The sequence below is a fragment of the Propithecus coquereli genome, unplaced genomic scaffold (genome assembly GCF_000956105.1).
Source record: "Propithecus coquereli isolate 6110/MARCELLA unplaced genomic scaffold, Pcoq_1.0 Scaffold10, whole genome shotgun sequence".
NCBI classification, from domain to species: domain Eukaryota; kingdom Metazoa; phylum Chordata; class Mammalia; order Primates; family Indriidae; genus Propithecus; species Propithecus coquereli.
In genome coordinates this window covers 19,401,503-19,417,824 of record NW_012133858.1, presented here as the reverse complement: position 1 = coordinate 19,417,824, position 16,322 = coordinate 19,401,503, and the positions used below count along the sequence as shown (strand labels likewise).

Here is a 16,322-nt window from a genome sequence, read left to right as displayed (position 1 = left end):
CCTCCCCTCGCCTCCTAATCTCAACCTCCCAAAAGGCAGCGAGAACCGCACTTCTGGCTCATCTTTCGGCGGAAAAGGCGTCGCGCAAGCGCAGAGAGAACAGTTCCGGCGCAGACTCTTGAGCAGCGCTTGCGCACCGTTCCTCCAGCACGTTCACTCCGCCCACCGGGTTCTGCGCACTCCGCGCCTTTCTTGTGTCACCGCTACGCATGCGCTTTGGAAGAAGTGGGGGGCGAGATTTCGGGGGAAGGGCAGGGGGTGGGCCTAAGCTGAGGTCTCACAGCGACTGCGCGGACGGGTTCCCTACTGGAACATGGCGACTTGCGCCGAAATCCTGCGGAGCGAGTTCCCTGAAATTGACGGACAGGTCTTCGACTACGTGACTGGTAAGCCTTGCCGAATCAATGGGCTGGGGAGGCCTAAGAGGAGGTCAGGGGAAAAGCCTAAGGGAGGGCGGTGCCGGGGACCGCTGCCAGGCCTCTCCTCTGCATGACCTCTTGTCCCGTGGGTTGGTTGGGTCTGGAGACCTGACTGGGGCCGGGTTCGGCGACTGAAACTGATTGTATGTCTACCCTACCCGGTTTCTTCCTTGTCCTGCCACGCCCGGCCCAGGCGTCTTGCACAGTGGCAGCGCGGACTTCGAGTCTGTGGATGACTTGGTGGAGGCTGTGGGGGAACTATTGCAAGAGGTGTCCGGCGACAGCAAGGATGACGCGGGCATCAGGGCCGTGTGCCAGCGCATGTACAACACTCTGCGCCTGTACGTGCCAGGGAATAGGGGCTGATGGGGGCGAAGGGAGGGCGAACGGTCTGGAGACTAGAGATGGGGGAAGAAGGCCCAATGGCCTTAGAGCTTTTCCCTCAACTCCTAATCCTGCGTTTTCTATCCCTACCTACATAGGGCTGAGCCACAGACCCAGGGAAATACCCAGGTGCTACTGGACGCCCCCATCCAGTTGTCAAAGATAACAGAGAACTACGGTGAGAGTGAGGGGAGATTGAACTACCTGTCCTCTACCCTTTTCATAGCCCACCCCCACATCCTCCAACAGCCTATTCCAGCTCAGGACTCCTACTATCTCTTTAACACAGGATAAGCTTGTAGGAGCTAGTTGCTGTCTTTACTGACATCAGCTTTACTGAGGGATTTTTAAGAAGCCTATGATGAAGGGAGTGGGGTTGGAGGATTGTCGGAGCTCTTGGGTATGTCAGGAAGCATACAAGAGCCTTGGAGCTGGACAGACTTGGTTTTACCCCCAATTTTACAACTAGCCAATTGCATGTTCTTGGAAGAGTTGCTTATCTGCCCCAGCTTCTGTATCCTTATATATGAGATTCATTTTTGAGTGCAGGGAGGATGGTAGCCCTTTATACCCTGAATTGTAAGGCTTTCTTGAAAATGGCTGTCTGTGCCTGGTTTGCATTAGTCACTCAAAATGTTAGTTTCCCTTCCTTCAGGGAGAAGGTGACTGCTTTTCTTATCGCTTACAGACTGTGGAACCAAACTTCCAGGACTGCTAAAGAGGGAACAGTCCTCGGTGAGGAGGAGGAGGAAGAAAGGGAGGGGGCTGTGTCTGTGATGGGGATGAGAGTTGACTGTCTAAATATTGGAATATTTTGAGGGAGGATTTCTCATTATGTCTTTGCCTGAGTCTTTGAGTCTGTTCATCATGGGTAAGTTAAGAGGGTTTACTTGAGATGTTCTCTCTGGGGGTTCCATTCTGAGTCTGCACCCTAGAATGAAGTGGTTATGTTGGATCCTTAGACCGTGAATGCAAAGAAGCTAGAGAAGGCTGAGGCTCGACTGAAGGCAAAGCAGGAGAAGCGCTCAGAGAAGGACACACTCAAGACCAGCAACCCTCTGTGAGTTGAGGAAGAATCGTTCAGAAGAGAGCAGAGCAGTCTCTGCTGGGACAGAAGGGTGGTTGGGAGCACTCAAACCTATCCATTTCTCCCTTAAGAGTTTTGGAAGAGGCATCAGCCAGCCAGGCAGGCAGCAAAAAGGAAAGTCGGTTGGAATCATCTGGCAAGAACAAATCCTATGATGTACGAATTGAGAATTTTGATGTGTCTTTTGGTGACAGGTGAGGGAATGGCAGTGGTGGTTTGGCATTCTTTTTGAAGAGATGAAATGAGGCTAAAAACAATGCTAGATTTCTGTTGTTAAACTTGCTGTCCACCTATTTCTAGAGCATTCTTGGTTTCTTTTCTACCACTTCTGCAGGGTACTGCTAGCTGGAGCTGATGTGAACCTGGCATGGGGCCGCCGTTACGGGCTGGTGGGGCGGAATGGGCTGGGGAAGACAACACTGCTGAAGATGCTGGCCACCAGAAGCCTGCGGGTTCCAGCCCACATTTCCCTACTGCATGTAGAGCAGGAGGTTGCTGGAGATGACACCCCTGCCCTGCAGAGTGTGCTGGAGAGCGACAGTATTCGAGAGAACCTGCTACGGCAAGAGCGGGAGCTCAGTGCCCAGGTTGCTGCTGGCAGGTAAGTGCCCCAGGCTAGGGAATAACTAGCAATAGCTGTCCTTCAGAGTGCCTGCTGTGCTGTCACAATCCACAGTTCGAGTGTCCATCCTAGTGATCAGCAGAGCTTGGAACTGGGCACTGTGGAACTCTAAAGCCCTTGTTCTTTCCACAGTGTCCATTGCCCTTGTCATCTTAGGCACGTCCTTCCTGTAGTCTATGCCTATTCCAGCAACAAGGCAGCCAGTGGCCTGCTTTGCAACTGTATAGGGTGCAGAATATCCTAGACTGCCCCTGCTCAGGATTATTGCTCTTTCTCCTCCCTCCCAGGGTGGAGGGCTCAGAGGCTACACAGCTGGCAGAAATCTATGCCAAATTAGAGGAGATTGAGGCTGACAAGGCACCAGCCAGGTATTTAAAATTCCCCCTCCCTCCTTCAGATTTCACCTTTCTCGTCTGTGAACTATTCCAACTGGGTCCTTCAATTTCTTCACTTCTAGGGCATCAGTCATCCTTGCTGGGCTTGGCTTTACCCCTAAAATGCAGCAACAGCCCACCCGGTGAGTGCCTTTGCCATTCTTGGCTCTGAACACTGTTGGCTCCACCCCTGCCTACCCAATGATCACCCACTGCTAATGTGGCTCTGTCATTCTTTAGGGAGTTCTCAGGTGGCTGGAGGATGAGACTGGCCCTGGCACGGGCCCTATTTGCTAGGTGAGTCTCCTGGGCCTGTGTTTGGAGCCCTGTGGAGATTAGGCCTTGGCCTTGGGAGGTGGCAGTGAGTCACTGACCTGAAACCTTATGCCACGTATTCTTCTTTTTCATAGGCCAGATCTTCTACTGTTAGATGGTGAGTTTGAAATGGGGCACCCTGGGTTTGGGCTGGGCAAGGTGGTAGATTCCAAGCTCATAGTTCTCCAGAGCTTCAATCCCAAATGTGTGCTCCCCTGCTTCTCCAGAGCCCACAAACATGCTGGATGTAAGGGCCATCCTGTGGCTGGAGAATTACCTGCAGGTGAGTGCCTACAGGTGCTGGAGTGGGTTTGGGGATTGTCTGCCTCCAAGACACTTGGGGGCCTGGGAACGGACTGCCCTCCCAAACCGGGCCTGCCATCCTGTGACCCCTCAGACGTGGCCCTCCACAATCCTAGTCGTCTCCCACGACCGCAACTTTCTGAATGCCATCGCCACAGACATCATTCACCTGCACAGCCAGCGGCTAGATGGTTACCGTGGAGACTTTGAGACCTTCATCAAAAGCAAGCAGGAGAGGCTGCTCAACCAGCAGCGTGAATATGAGGCACAGCAGCAGTATCGCCAGCACATCCAGGTGTCAGGGGATGGGGGACTGGGGTGTCCCAGCCCATGGGTACTAGAGTTGGGAGTAGTAGGGGAGTGTGACCAATGCCTGCACTCCTTCACCTGCAGGTTTTCATTGACCGGTTTCGCTACAACGCAAACAGGGCCTCTCAAGTGCAGAGTAAACTCAAGATGTTGGAGAAGCTGTGAGTACAGTGTCCTTGGCCAGGCCCTAACTCCTGTTCTCTTCATTTCTTCCCTCATTTTGCAGGCCACCTCTTGCTCTCCCATTCTAGGTCTCCCCTTTGCCAGAAGTCAACTTTGCTTTCCTGCAGGGGAAGAAATCAGAGTATTCTACACTGCTCTTGGAGGGTTCATCTTGCCTAATCCATGGCAACCGCTAATCTACTTTCTGTCTCTATATTTTCTTACTCTGGACATTTCATATAAATGGAATCATTAAATATGACCTTTCATGTGTTCTTCACTTAGCATAATGTTTTCAAGGTTTATTGATATTGTAGCATGTATCAGTACTTCATTTCATTTTATGGCTGAATAATATTCCATTGTGTGAATATTCAACACTTTGTTTATTGATTCATCAGGTGATGGACATTTGGGTTGTTTTCCATTTTGGTTATTATGAATAATGTTGCTATGAACTTTGGTGTACAAGTTTTCATGTGGACATGTGTTTTCAATTTACTTGGATACATACCTAGGAGTGGAATTGCTGGGTTACATGGTAATTCTATATTTAATCCTCTGAGGAATTGCCAAACCATTTTCTAAAGCAGCTGTACCATTTTGTATTCTACCAGCAACATAATGAGAGTTCTAATTTCTCCATGTCCTTGCTGATACTTTTTACTGTCAATTTTAGCCATCCTAGTGGGTGTGAAGCGATATATCATTGTGGTTTTTTATTTGCATTTCCTTAATGACTAATGATAGTAAATACTGGGGTTTAATCTTGAAGCACCTTTTCTAGAAGTGCTGGCAGGGAGCTTAAAATCATAAGGCTTAGATCTTTGTGACATGGAAACATACATTACAATATATTAACTGGAGATAAAAAGCTATAAAAAGGATGATTCTTTTTTTCAGCATATAGTAAACTACAAGAATATGCTCTAAAATAATGGTGTCTAAGTGGTGGGAGTACAAGCCTTTTCTAAAGTTTCTCTGAATATATATTACTTTTGTAAGAAATTGTTTTTTTTAAAGTCCTAAATCTAGTCCATCCCATCTCTCCCCTCAGACCAGAGCTGAAACCCGTGGTCAAAGAATCAGAGGTGGTGCTGAAGTGAGTGTTGGGCCAGAGGGGCTCCCGGGGAAGTGCTTCTTCTGGCCATGCCCACAGTCCTCACTCCCACCCCCTGCAGGTTCCCTGATGGATTTGAGAAGTTCTCACCACCAATTCTGCAGCTAGATGAGGTGGATTTCTACTATGACCCTAAACATGTCATCTTCAGTCGTCTCTCCGTCTCTGCTGATCTTGAGTCCCGCATCTGTGTGGTATGGTTGCTGTTTCTCTGTTCCATGCGCTGGGACTCTCCTACCCCAGTATGTGGTGTGGATTGGCCCAGATGCACAGGAATAGGAGTGAGGGCCTGGGCTAAGGGCTTTGCTATACTTGTACTGCCCCTGTCCTCGGGCTGCACAAGGCTGCCCTGCAGAAAAGAAGAGGCTGGTATGTGATATTTTATGAACACTTAGAGCAGTGCTTTATATTACTGCTCTCAGTTCTGAGTTTTCTCAAACCATGGAACATTGAGGAGAGAGCATGGACTTTAGGGTCAGACTTTAGATCACAACTGTGCCATTTCCTAGTTTGGTTACCAAGCAGTTTCTTCATCCTTAAAACAGATACAACATCTGCCTCATTTGGTTATTGGGAAAAGTAAATGCCTAACATTTAACAGATACTCAAGTATTGCTTCCCTTAGTGTTTTTATTTTTCTGTATAGTTCCTTAAAAATATTTTTTTGGTTGTTGAGGGAGTCATTGAGACTACTGGGACCCCTTCTCATCTCCTTCCCTTCTGTATACCACACGCGTGCATTTTTTTATTGACATAATGTACATATTTATTGGATACAAAGTGGTATTTCAATACACGTATACAATGCGTAATGATCAAATCAGGGTAATTAGCATATCCATAACCTTAAAAATTTATCATCTTTTTATGTTGGGAGCATTGAAAATCTTGTCTTCTAGTTATTTGAAAATATACAGTAAATTATTAACTATAGTCATCCTACAGTGCTGTAGAACACTAAAACTTATTCCTCCTATCTAGCTGTGATTTTTGTCTTCGTTAACCAACCTCTCCAAACCTCTCTCAATCCCTGCTTCCCCCTACCCTGCCCAGCCTCTAGTAACCACGATTCTGTTCTCTACTTCTATGAGCTTGACTTTTTTTTTTTTTTTTTTAGCTTTCACATATGAGTGAGAACATGTGGTATTTATTTTTCTGACATGTATTCTAAAACATCCTCATGTTTCTTACAGGTTGGGGAGAATGGGGCTGGGAAGTCCACCATGCTGAAGCTGCTTATGGGGGACCTGGCACCTGTTCAAGGCATCAGACATGCTCACAGGTTAGGCCCACCTGCACCCCTGTGCACACACTCATAGGCACTCACACTGCCTACACTCCTTCATGGTCATTGCCTTCTGTCCCCTTCTCCATCTCCATTTTTGCCTGCAGGAATCTGAAGATTGGCTATTTCAGCCAGCACCATGTGGAGCAGCTGGACCTGAATGTCAGTGCTGTGGAACTGCTGGCACGCAAGTTTCCTGGTGAGTTAGGGATTTGAGTTGAGGAAGGAGGGCCAGGGCTGACTCCTGCATCCAGGCCTGCCTTGGGGTGGGTGCAGAGCAGCCCACCCAACTGTAGGTGTTGTTGGAGGGTAAAGGGAGGAGTTGAGGCAAGAACGCACCTGATGGGAGGAGTCCTTTTCCAGGGCAGCCCGAGGAGGAATATCGTCACCAGCTGGGCCGGTATGGCATCTCTGGAGAACTGGCTATGCGCCCTGTTGCCAGCTTGTCTGGGGGTCAGAAGAGCCGAGTGGCCTTTGCTCAGATGACCATGCCCTGGTGAGGCCTCACTTTCTAGAGCTTGTGCTCTCCCATTTCCCCTTCTTGTACAGTAGAAAATGATCTTCTCCCTTTTGTATCAGAAAGATTCATTTTCTCCCACTCCTGTCCCTTAACTGCCTGTATTCCTGGGTTCTGCCTTCCAGCCCGAACTTCTATATTCTGGATGAACCCACAAACCACCTGGACATGGAGACAATCGAGGCTCTGGGCCGCGCTCTCAACAGTTTCAGGGTGAGTGTGCCTGCACCCTGACCACTTCTCCCCAAGCCTCAGAGCCCCTTGGCTTTCCCCTGAGCGCCTCCTGTTCTCCTGTCTTTCAGGGTGGCGTGATTCTGGTGTCCCACGATGAACGCTTCATCAGGCTGGTGTGCCGGGAGTTGTGGGTGTGTGAAGGAGGTGGCGTCACCCGGGTCGAAGGAGGATTTGACCAGTATCGCGCCCTCCTCCAGGAACAGTTCCGCCGTGAGGGCTTCCTCTAGGGCCGCCAGGCTGAGGACTGTGCCCAGGACATGGACTGGTCTCAGACCCTGGGCCACCGTGTAGGCAACCAACTCCAGGCTGAGGACTTCACTCGACTTGGGGACAGCCTTATTCCCAAATGTCTCTCTCCTTTCCACTGGAGCATCCTCTACACAACCTGGGGAACCCCATCCAAGGGTCTGTGAGGACTGGTCTCCCGGGGGAAGGGATTAGGGGGTACCTTCTGGGGTTATAGATTCCTCCACTGCCCCAGGTCTGCCTGGGCCCCACGTGGCTGCTATGTAAATTAAATTTCCCCCTGCATCTCCCTGGCCTCATCTCTGCTGCTCACTGCAGGGTTGCAGTGGTTGCCTGCTATTGAGGAGTGTGGGCTCTTTGGTTGGTGGTTTCCTTTGACACTTGTATCACTCACATGGAGGAAGCAGTGGCAGCACCAGCCTTGCCCCTGGGAAGAGACATCAAGGCCACTGGGGTTTGGAGGTCATGTGAGAACTGGGAGAGGCTGAGCCAGTGGGACAAAGGGCAGCACATTGGCATCATGTAGTGCTGTTACCCCCAGCTCGGGTGCAGCCTCAGCTAAGGAGTCTTGGGCTCTGCTCTCTCAGCCTCCACTGCTTGGAAGGTTGAACTGATTCTGAAACCTGGCCTCACACATGGTTTGCCAGCTGCATTCTCCAGTGGTTTCTGGCTCAGGTTTGTCCTGCTTCTCTGATCTGGACCCTCAGGGCTGAAGGGAAACCATCTTTGTCTTTATTTTGCTTGGGCAAATTCATATGTGTTATTTTTCCTTTAACTATTTAGGAGGGGCCTAGGAAGTGGGGAATTTAGGACAGGGCTAATGGGAAGAAATAGAACACTTTGTTTTCAAATTAAGCCATCTTTAAGAGGGGAGAGATGTTTAACAGAGGTGCTATGATTTGTAAATATTCTTTCTCAAGAACTTAGCTGTTACATGCAGTTATTATGCAGAAGAGGTTAAAATGGAGACATTGGAGCTGGGCAGGGTGGTGCACACCTGTAATCCCAGCTACTTGGGAGGCTGAGGCAGGAGGATCATTTGAGCCCCAGGAGCTTGAGACCAGCCTGGGCAACACAGCGAAACCCCATCTCTTTAAAAAAAAAAAAAATACTGTTTTGCACTCAATGGAGAAACCAGAGAAGCTTGCTTGCTTCGTGGAGATGATAATCAAAAAGCTTGATCAAGAAATCTTAACTCTGAGCTGCTGAGGGTAATGTGGGATAGGTATCTGGGGGAGAGAAACCTGTTTGGCGGGTAAAGGAGAATAAAGGCAGGAAGGCTCTGTTGATTAACCACAGAGCTGGCATTGGTGAGCTGACGAAGCTGGCAGAAGGACCGCTGATCTGCCTGCTGCCTCAGCTTCCCTCCCTCTCAGAAGTCCAGAGGATGTATTTCTGCAGCCTTGAGCACCTTTAGCACTCCTGAGAACTTTCTCACAACCCCCATAATTCTCTTCCAACTTCAGACCTGCAGATGGGTGAGTCGGGGAGCCACCTGTTGGAGGTCTATGCCTGCTGGTTTGCCAGGCTTTCAGCCCCTGAGCCCCTCACCAGTTGTGAACCCCTCTTGGAGTTCTCCCAGCTTCTTAGAATCCTCAGAAATGCAGTTGAAGGATTCTCTAACACTGAATTTGCTTTTGTGCATGAAGAGCATTAGAGTTGGTGTTGGATCTAATACCAAATCTCAGTTCTATTACTGGTAATGGAAAGAGCCACCAACGTTAGCTGGATAACCACAAATCCCTTCATTTCTGAACTCCTACTTGGTTCCTTTATAGGACTGTTGTGAGGATTTGCTAACAAATACAATACGTAACCACTCAGAAATGTGACCAGTCTGATTTGAAGGACTATCATGGGAAAAGAAGTGAAATTTCTCTGAGTCACTCCAGAAGTAGACCAGTTTGGACTCTGTTAATAGCTCAGGCTGCCTTCTGAGAGTGAGTTACCAATTGCTGGGACCGTTCAGCCCTGTCAGGCTTTAGAGAAGGGCTCTCTGGGCTAGGAGGCAGCACTAGAGGACCTCCCGGTTTGCTTCCAATTTTATGACTCCATGAAAGAAATGCGAAGGACCTATATATATGGCAATACGAGCCCACGCTGGAGGACTTCAGAAAGGTGGGATAAATGAATTGTACCAGCTGGGAAAGACCTAGCTATTAGACATTAGAGCAGAGAGTTGACAGAAGACAGTTGTTTTGAGGGATGGAAAATGATAGTGTCAGTGTCAGCCAGCTCCATTTCAGAAAGCACAGACAAAGAAGGGAGAGGGGAATCTGACGTGGAAGGGTGGGAGGTAACTTTGGGGGGAGGCATCCCTGGGTGGGCGTGAACAAAGGTCACTCTTGATGACTCCAGACTGTACACTCGCAACTACCCCATTTACTGGCTAACCCCAGCCAATGGGGAGCCGTCTTTCCCCAGTTGCTGACCCTGGTGCTGCTCTGCCAACTTTGGGCCTTTAAATCAATAGGAGCTGGCCAGGTTGTAAGGCCTTAGTCCACAGAATCCTCACTGAAATCCAGGCCTTCCTGCCTCTGCTGACCTTACCACACTCACCAACACCTTCTCAGGCAACCTAGCTGGTCCCCAGTGGGAGGCAAAGTGACTAGGGGCCATGGGTTCCTTGGCACCAGCCTATGAAGCTCTCAAGGATGCCAGTCAGACAATTGTTCATTTTAATGTGATTATTACTGTCCTGAAATTTGTTAGACGTGGATAACATTTTGCTAAGTTCTCACTGATTCCAGACACATTTTAGCCCACATCAGAGCTCAGCTCTGCATCAGGCCTGAGCGTGCAGACTGGATATCAGAAGCTGTGGTTTGAAATCCCAATAGGCTAGCAGGGTGGGCCCAGGCTGTGAGGACTTTCGCAGCCTGGCTGAAGGGCCTCTGAGAGTCCCTGAACCTGGAGAGATGGACTCCTCAATTCCACCCCCTCCTACTAGGCTTCCATTGCACTTTGTGCTTGCCCCAGTCAGCTGCATGCCATCATCAAGATTGTAGTGCCCACTTTGCCTTGACATCCTTGAAGGCCAGACCATGGCTTACTCATCTTTGCATCTTCTGTGCCTGTCCCAGGTTGGGTTTCCTGGGAAACAGCTTGAAGAGATCAGCATACAAGGTGTTTTCAGGGTGCTCCTGGGATAAATAGCTGTGGGAAAAAGGGCCAGGAAACAGGATGGAGCAGATGGAGGAGTTGAGCAGCAGTCAGAACCTTGGGTTAGCCGTGCAGAGTTGTCCTGAGTTGGGGTAGCCAGTCAGGCCTCCGTTCTGCTGAGGCGATCAGCTTTGGGATGCTGGCTGCTACCGGAAGGAGGTGTGATTGTGAAAGAGGAAGTTTTCCTTAGTTGAGGCAAACCCCAAAGGGGCTGACAGCTGAGAGTTTTCTGCCTCGGCACTCCTAGCAGTGAGGGCAACAAGTCCTTTCTTCCTGAGAGAAGATTTGGACAAGTCATCACAGCATCCGCTCCAAGGCCTGGTACGTAATAGGTGTGCAATAGAAATGTTTGATAAATGAATGTTTCAGGAAGATTGATTTGAGAAGATGCAGAGAATGACATGGAAGGAGAGAGTCCAGCCTTGAGGTGGGGCCGGGATGGTGGAGGTGAGACTAGGGAAGGCGGTGCACAGACGCCGAGGGCTCACGAACTTGGCCCAAACTAGAGAGGACTCCTTTTTCAGCCAGAACCTTTGAAATGAAATGAAAGCTTTGAAACATTAACAGGCAAGTTACAGGGGCCTTTTTTTAAAAATAACTTCCCCTGTTTCCTTTCAAGACCATTCTAAGGAACTTTCAAATAATAACATTAATTAGGCTCTTATTGTGTAATAAATACGGTTGTTAAGTACCTGTATTGACTAAGTCAATCCTGACAGTCCTTGAACTGGCACAATTATTGTCCCCATTTCGTAGATGAGGAAATACAGGGAGTTGATACAGTGGGTGGCAGAGCTGGAATTCAAGGCCAGTCTGGCTCTGGGACACAGCTTTTAACTGCCACACTGTTCTACCACTGGGCTCTTAATGGGATGTGCACAATAGTCACAGCTTGTTAATTCTATCACTTAAAACTTAGTTGCTTGGGCAGGGGTTTGAACAAGCTTCTCTCAGGAGAGCAAGCTGAGGACTAGGAGTTCTGGCACAGTGGCTGACACATGCTAGGTGCTCCCTGAATAGTTATTCATTAAATAAATTATCCAAAACTCGTGGTATAATGGAAAAGTTATGCTCTGGTATTAGTTCAGCTCTAACACTGATGGCCTTGGGCAAGTCAGCCTCTCCTGAGTAAATTATCCATGAAATGAGCACAACACAATTTGTTTTGCTTCTTTCAGTAGTTGGACTGAGTCAGATAAGGTCCCGTGTAAACAGTAAAAATTTTTGTAAACTGTAAAGTCCTATGGGTCTAAAAGGTGTAATTTCATGGAAGAAGCGATTGGGGCAGCAGCCGGGAGCCACCTCTGGAGACACATACACATGCAGGTAAGCACTCCAGGCCATGCTCAAGATGATCGCCCCAGGAAGGCCACCCTACAGCTCTCCACGTCCAGAGAGCCAGACATCAGAAAGCGTGCATGTAAGAACGTAGCATGAGACTCTGGCACCCACTGACTCACATGGGGTGAGGCAGAAATCACTGTGCAATTTTAGCCCATCCTAATAATATGTATAGTTCATGCCCTGTTGGTAATTCTAGGTTTCTGTTTTCTTTATATTAAATAAATAGGTAGTTTGGAAAGCGATTTCTGCTTTACTGTATATAAACCTTTGAAACCCTAAATTAGAATAAATATTTGCCAACCCATGCTACAGCATTTTTAACCCTGGGGAATGCTTTTACAAACATTCTCTTTGGCCTTTTCTCAATAATCTTGTGTAAATGGCTTCTGCTGAGTTATTCCCACTTTACAGAAGAGTTTGGGGTAGAAAGATAAGTGTCTTGCTTAGGTTCACATACCTCTACGTGCAGAGATGAGGCAGGAACTCAGATATCTGGACACCAGCCTTCTCACATCCAGATTGGCTGTTCTCAACTTTGTTCCACAGCTATTCATACAATGGGTGACACTCTCATGTCACACATGCCTGTGGGGCACACCCAGGGTCATGTGCCCTTCTGTCCTTTTAGGGAAATATTTTGAACCTGGAATGGAAGGGAGTGACTGTGAATCTGCTCTAATTTGTTTCTAACTTGTAAAATAGGGAGCCCACTCTAGAGTCAGAAAGAGTTACATCTTAGTCTGGGTTCTATCATCTAATAGCTGTGTGACCTTGGCAAATTAGGCCTCTCTGCACCTCCATTTCCTGATCTGTAAAATGGAATAATTATAGTCCTTACATTGTAGAGTTATGGTGACTATTAAATAAGATAATATAAGCAAAACTCTCATTATGGTTTCTAGGAGTTTAATAACTGTTAGCCATTGTGATGACTATTAGTATTTGTTGAGACCCTCACTACTTTATTGATTTTTAGTGAGATATTGTTTATAATGTTCTGTGGCTGAGAACCACTATGCAGTCCACCCTCCCCATCCGTGGGTTCTGCATCTATGAGTTCAACCAACTGTGGATGGAAAATATTCAGAAAAAAATTACATCTGTAATGAGCATGTACACACTTTTCTTGTCATTCCCTAAACAATACAACAAATATTTACATAGCATTTACAGTGTATTATGTATTATAAATAATCTAGAGATGATTTAAAGTCTACAGGAGGATATGAGTAGGTTATACGCAAATACTATCCCGTTTTATATCACAGACTTGAGCATCTACGGGCATTGGTATCTGCCGGGACTCCTGGAACCAATCCCCCATGAATACCAAGGGATGACTATATTTAGTCATAGTGCCTCAGCCAAAACGAATAGGTATTCACGACTCCTACTTTGTGCCGTTGGGCCCAGAAAGGACCCCTTCTTGGATGCCTCTCCCACTGCAAAGACATTCCTTCTGATTCTTCTATTCATGCATACACACACATCCATGTCCCTCTAGTTCTTTCTGGATGTTCTGTACTCAGTCTATTCCATCACTCAATACTTTCTTCCAGGTTGTGACTCTCATCATCAGTGTAGGAGTCCAGGTTTTTCTTGACTGGTAAGGACCCTTGAGCATAGTCATTTTGAACCTTCTCCCCACCAAAGATTTCTTACTCCTCCTCCCCCATGAACTCTGCAGTCAGAACATAGGTAGGGCATATGAATAACTTGCAAGTAGGGTTATATTAAAGTAAAACTAGTAATCAACAAAAAATGGTTGAGATGTAAAATTCATTCAAGAGATTGTAAACTGTAGTTTTGTGGTGTTTGTGGGTCAGAGTTGGGGAGATATTTAAGAACCATCTGGTTGACTAGGGCCAAAGAGCACAGTGACAGGAGGAACACACAGAATATGACTGGAATCCTGCAGTGGAGGGGAGGGTGTGAGAGAGCAATCACTGGTCAGTCGGTCCCTAGCCCTGCCTCAGAGGAGGCAGACCCCATCTGGTGACTTGTCTCACAGCAGCTCTTGCCCTGGGTGCCTTAGTCCATCAGAACCTGACACCGCAAGCCCCTGAGCTCCGTCCTCTCTCTCCCCCAGCTCCATGCCACTCTCATCTGGCCTCTTTGGCTTGTGATGTGGTTTCTGGTGTGGCCTTTCTCACCCAGAGAGGATGTGCCAACTAGCAAAGATGGATTTTTCAGGCCACCTGTCAGCTGCATGTCTAATGATGTTAATAAACTGGCAGCTGATTTTCATATCAGTCTCTTCTAAGTCTCACCAGCTTGATCCAATAATAATAATAATTTACTGAGCACTCTGTACCAAGTAGTGTTCTAAGCATTTTACATGAATTCACTCATTTAATGCTTTTTTTTCTTTCTTTTTTTTTTTTTTTTGCAACAGGATCTGGCTTTGTTGCCCAGGCTGGAGTGCAGTGGTGCTGTCACAGCTCACAGCAACCTCCAACTCCTGGGCTCAACTAATCTTCCTGCCTTAGCCTCCCAAGTAGCTGGAACTACAGGTGCGTGCCACCGCACCCAACTAATTTTTCTTATATTTTGTAAAAACAGGGCTCTGCTATATTGCCCAAGCTGATCGCAAACTCCTGGCCTCTCAAAGTGCTAGGATTACAGGAATGAGCCACCATGCCCAGCCTGATTTAATCCTTACAACGAACCATTGCAGTATATATTATTCCCATTATATAAATGAGAAAAATACAGACCCAGAAAAGTTAAATAAATAAATACTTGCTTAAGTCCCCCAAGCTAGGAAGACTCTGAGCTGGGGTTTGAACTGAGGTCACAGTGGGCCCAAAGATTGAGCTCGCCCACTTTACCACAGTGAGACACCTTGATCATGTGGATGTTTGGGACCTGAGGCAGCAAGGGACCTAGTGCTCTGTGCTATGGTGACCTCAACAGGTTCTGGGTCCCTGGAAGTCACATCTCAGCAGCCTGCTTGGGGCATACCACTGTGTTTCTAAAGATTTTATCATATCTATAGGCCAAGTGTGTTGGCTCATGCCCATAATCCCAGCACTTTGGCAGGCTCAGGCAGGAGGATCACTTGAGGCCAGGAGTTTGAGACTAGCCCGGGCACCATAGTGAGAACCCATCTCTACAAAAAAAAAAAAAAAGCCGGGCGTGTAGTACGCATGTGTAATCCTAGCTACCTGGGAGCCTGAGGCAGGAGGATCACTTGAGCCCCAGCCTGGGCAACACGACAGAGCAAAACCGTCTCTAAAAAAATAATGTAAATAATTTATCTGTGAAACAAACCTAATTTGTTAAATAATAATTATTTGTCCATAAAAATTTCATCAAAGACGGAGTATGGTATGGTACCAATCACAGTGTCTCATCAGCATTAAATAATCACAGTTTGCCCACTCAAGTTATGTAAATCCAGCCCCAAGAAAAGAAATGTTTAATTTAGCCTGGACACTCTGGTGATATCTCTTGGCCAGTCCTACTGCCTTCTCAGACCCTAGGCTGGGATGTCTGTGCCCTGGTGAATTGGAGACCACCGTCTCCTACTATATGCCTCTCTGGACACTGGCTACTTCGTCTGGAACTATATGAGCACAGGTATGTTAGGACTCAACACCTCATTGGTATATTCATGAACAGGGACAACTAGGAAGGTTTGGTCTAGGACATACGGGTGTCTGGGGAAAGAGCATTCCATCTGATTTGATATTTACTGAATGTCTACTTTGAAGGCTTAGCCTTCCCCTCCATAAAATGGGCATGCCAGCTCCCTGTCCTCTGCCTGATTTGTTCAATATCGGGATGGAATGCTGTCCAGAGGTGAAGCTTGGAGAGATGCCCTCACTGGACAATGTGAAGAGTGTTCCACAGAACAACTGCCACATCCCCTCACCATGGCCCCTGATATCCTCTTTCCTGGTACACTGGATTGTCTATTCATCAACCACATATGCCAGTCACTGTGCCTGGGCCCAGAGGAACAGCACTGACTGAGACACTGTTCTTGTCTTCAGAGGTCTCTGCCACTGCCAGGTGGGGGAGAGAGGAAAAGCAAGCCAAGGGGTACCTCTGCAGGAGCACAGTGGTGTGCCAGGGGCAGCAGAGTCACCCCACTCCCCCTAATCCTGCTCTTCAGGCCTTGCTGACTGCAGCTCCGACGCCCTCAGCCTACAATTCCCTTCAGTACTTCTCTTCCCTGACAACTCCTACACCTTCTGGAAAGCCTACTTAGGAAAACTTCCCTGAAATCCTCCAAGTAGGTAGAACCTACTCCCCTCTGCTCCCAAGACAGTTGACAGATTCCCTGTTATAGCTCCTAGCACATTGTCCTGGAATCACCTTTTTTTAAATCTGTGTTCCCCCTAAACTGTGAGCCTCTGTGGGTGAGAACAATGTTATTGTGTTCTCACCACCTAGCATGATGCCTGGCATGTAGTAGCTGTACGATAAATATT

General features: G+C 47.7%; 1 protein-coding gene across 2 annotated transcripts; it reads left to right on the top strand.

The window, feature by feature from the left end:
• The first annotated feature begins 176 nt into the window (after positions 1-176).
• On the top strand, positions 177-7,666 carry ABCF3 (ATP-binding cassette, sub-family F (GCN20), member 3). Of its 2 annotated transcripts, XM_012640715.1 has the most exons (21): positions 177-386; positions 613-760; positions 902-981; positions 1,492-1,538; positions 1,766-1,863; positions 1,962-2,084; positions 2,225-2,491; positions 2,800-2,880; positions 2,970-3,029; positions 3,127-3,183; positions 3,297-3,319; positions 3,429-3,484; positions 3,599-3,799; positions 3,898-3,974; positions 5,033-5,077; positions 5,157-5,289; positions 6,289-6,377; positions 6,488-6,579; positions 6,744-6,876; positions 7,023-7,110; positions 7,200-7,666. In XM_012640715.1, the coding sequence occupies exons 1-21, from the start codon at positions 314-316 to the stop codon at positions 7,356-7,358; spliced, it is 2,130 nt and encodes a 709-aa protein (XP_012496169.1). In that variant the 5' UTR covers positions 177-313; the 3' UTR covers positions 7,359-7,666. The 2 variants fall into 2 exon arrangements, with proteins under 2 accessions (XP_012496169.1, XP_012496161.1); XM_012640707.1 differs by having other exon boundaries at positions 3,429-3,799; positions 7,200-7,664.
• Positions 7,667-16,322: the final 8,656 nt, after the last annotated feature.

Bases quoted from the DNA above. Each gene is read 5' to 3' on its own strand.
- ABCF3 (XM_012640707.1), top strand. From the start codon at position 314: ATGGCGACTTGCGCCGAAATCCTGCGGAGCGAGTTCCCTGAAATTGAC. The intron at 1,539-1,765 runs GTGAGGAGGAGG...TTGGATCCTTAG, and splicing joins TAAAGAGGGAACAGTCCTCG to ACCGTGAATGCAAAGAAGCT. The intron at 7,111-7,199 runs GTGAGTGTGCCT...CCTGTCTTTCAG, and splicing joins GCGCTCTCAACAGTTTCAGG to GGTGGCGTGATTCTGGTGTC.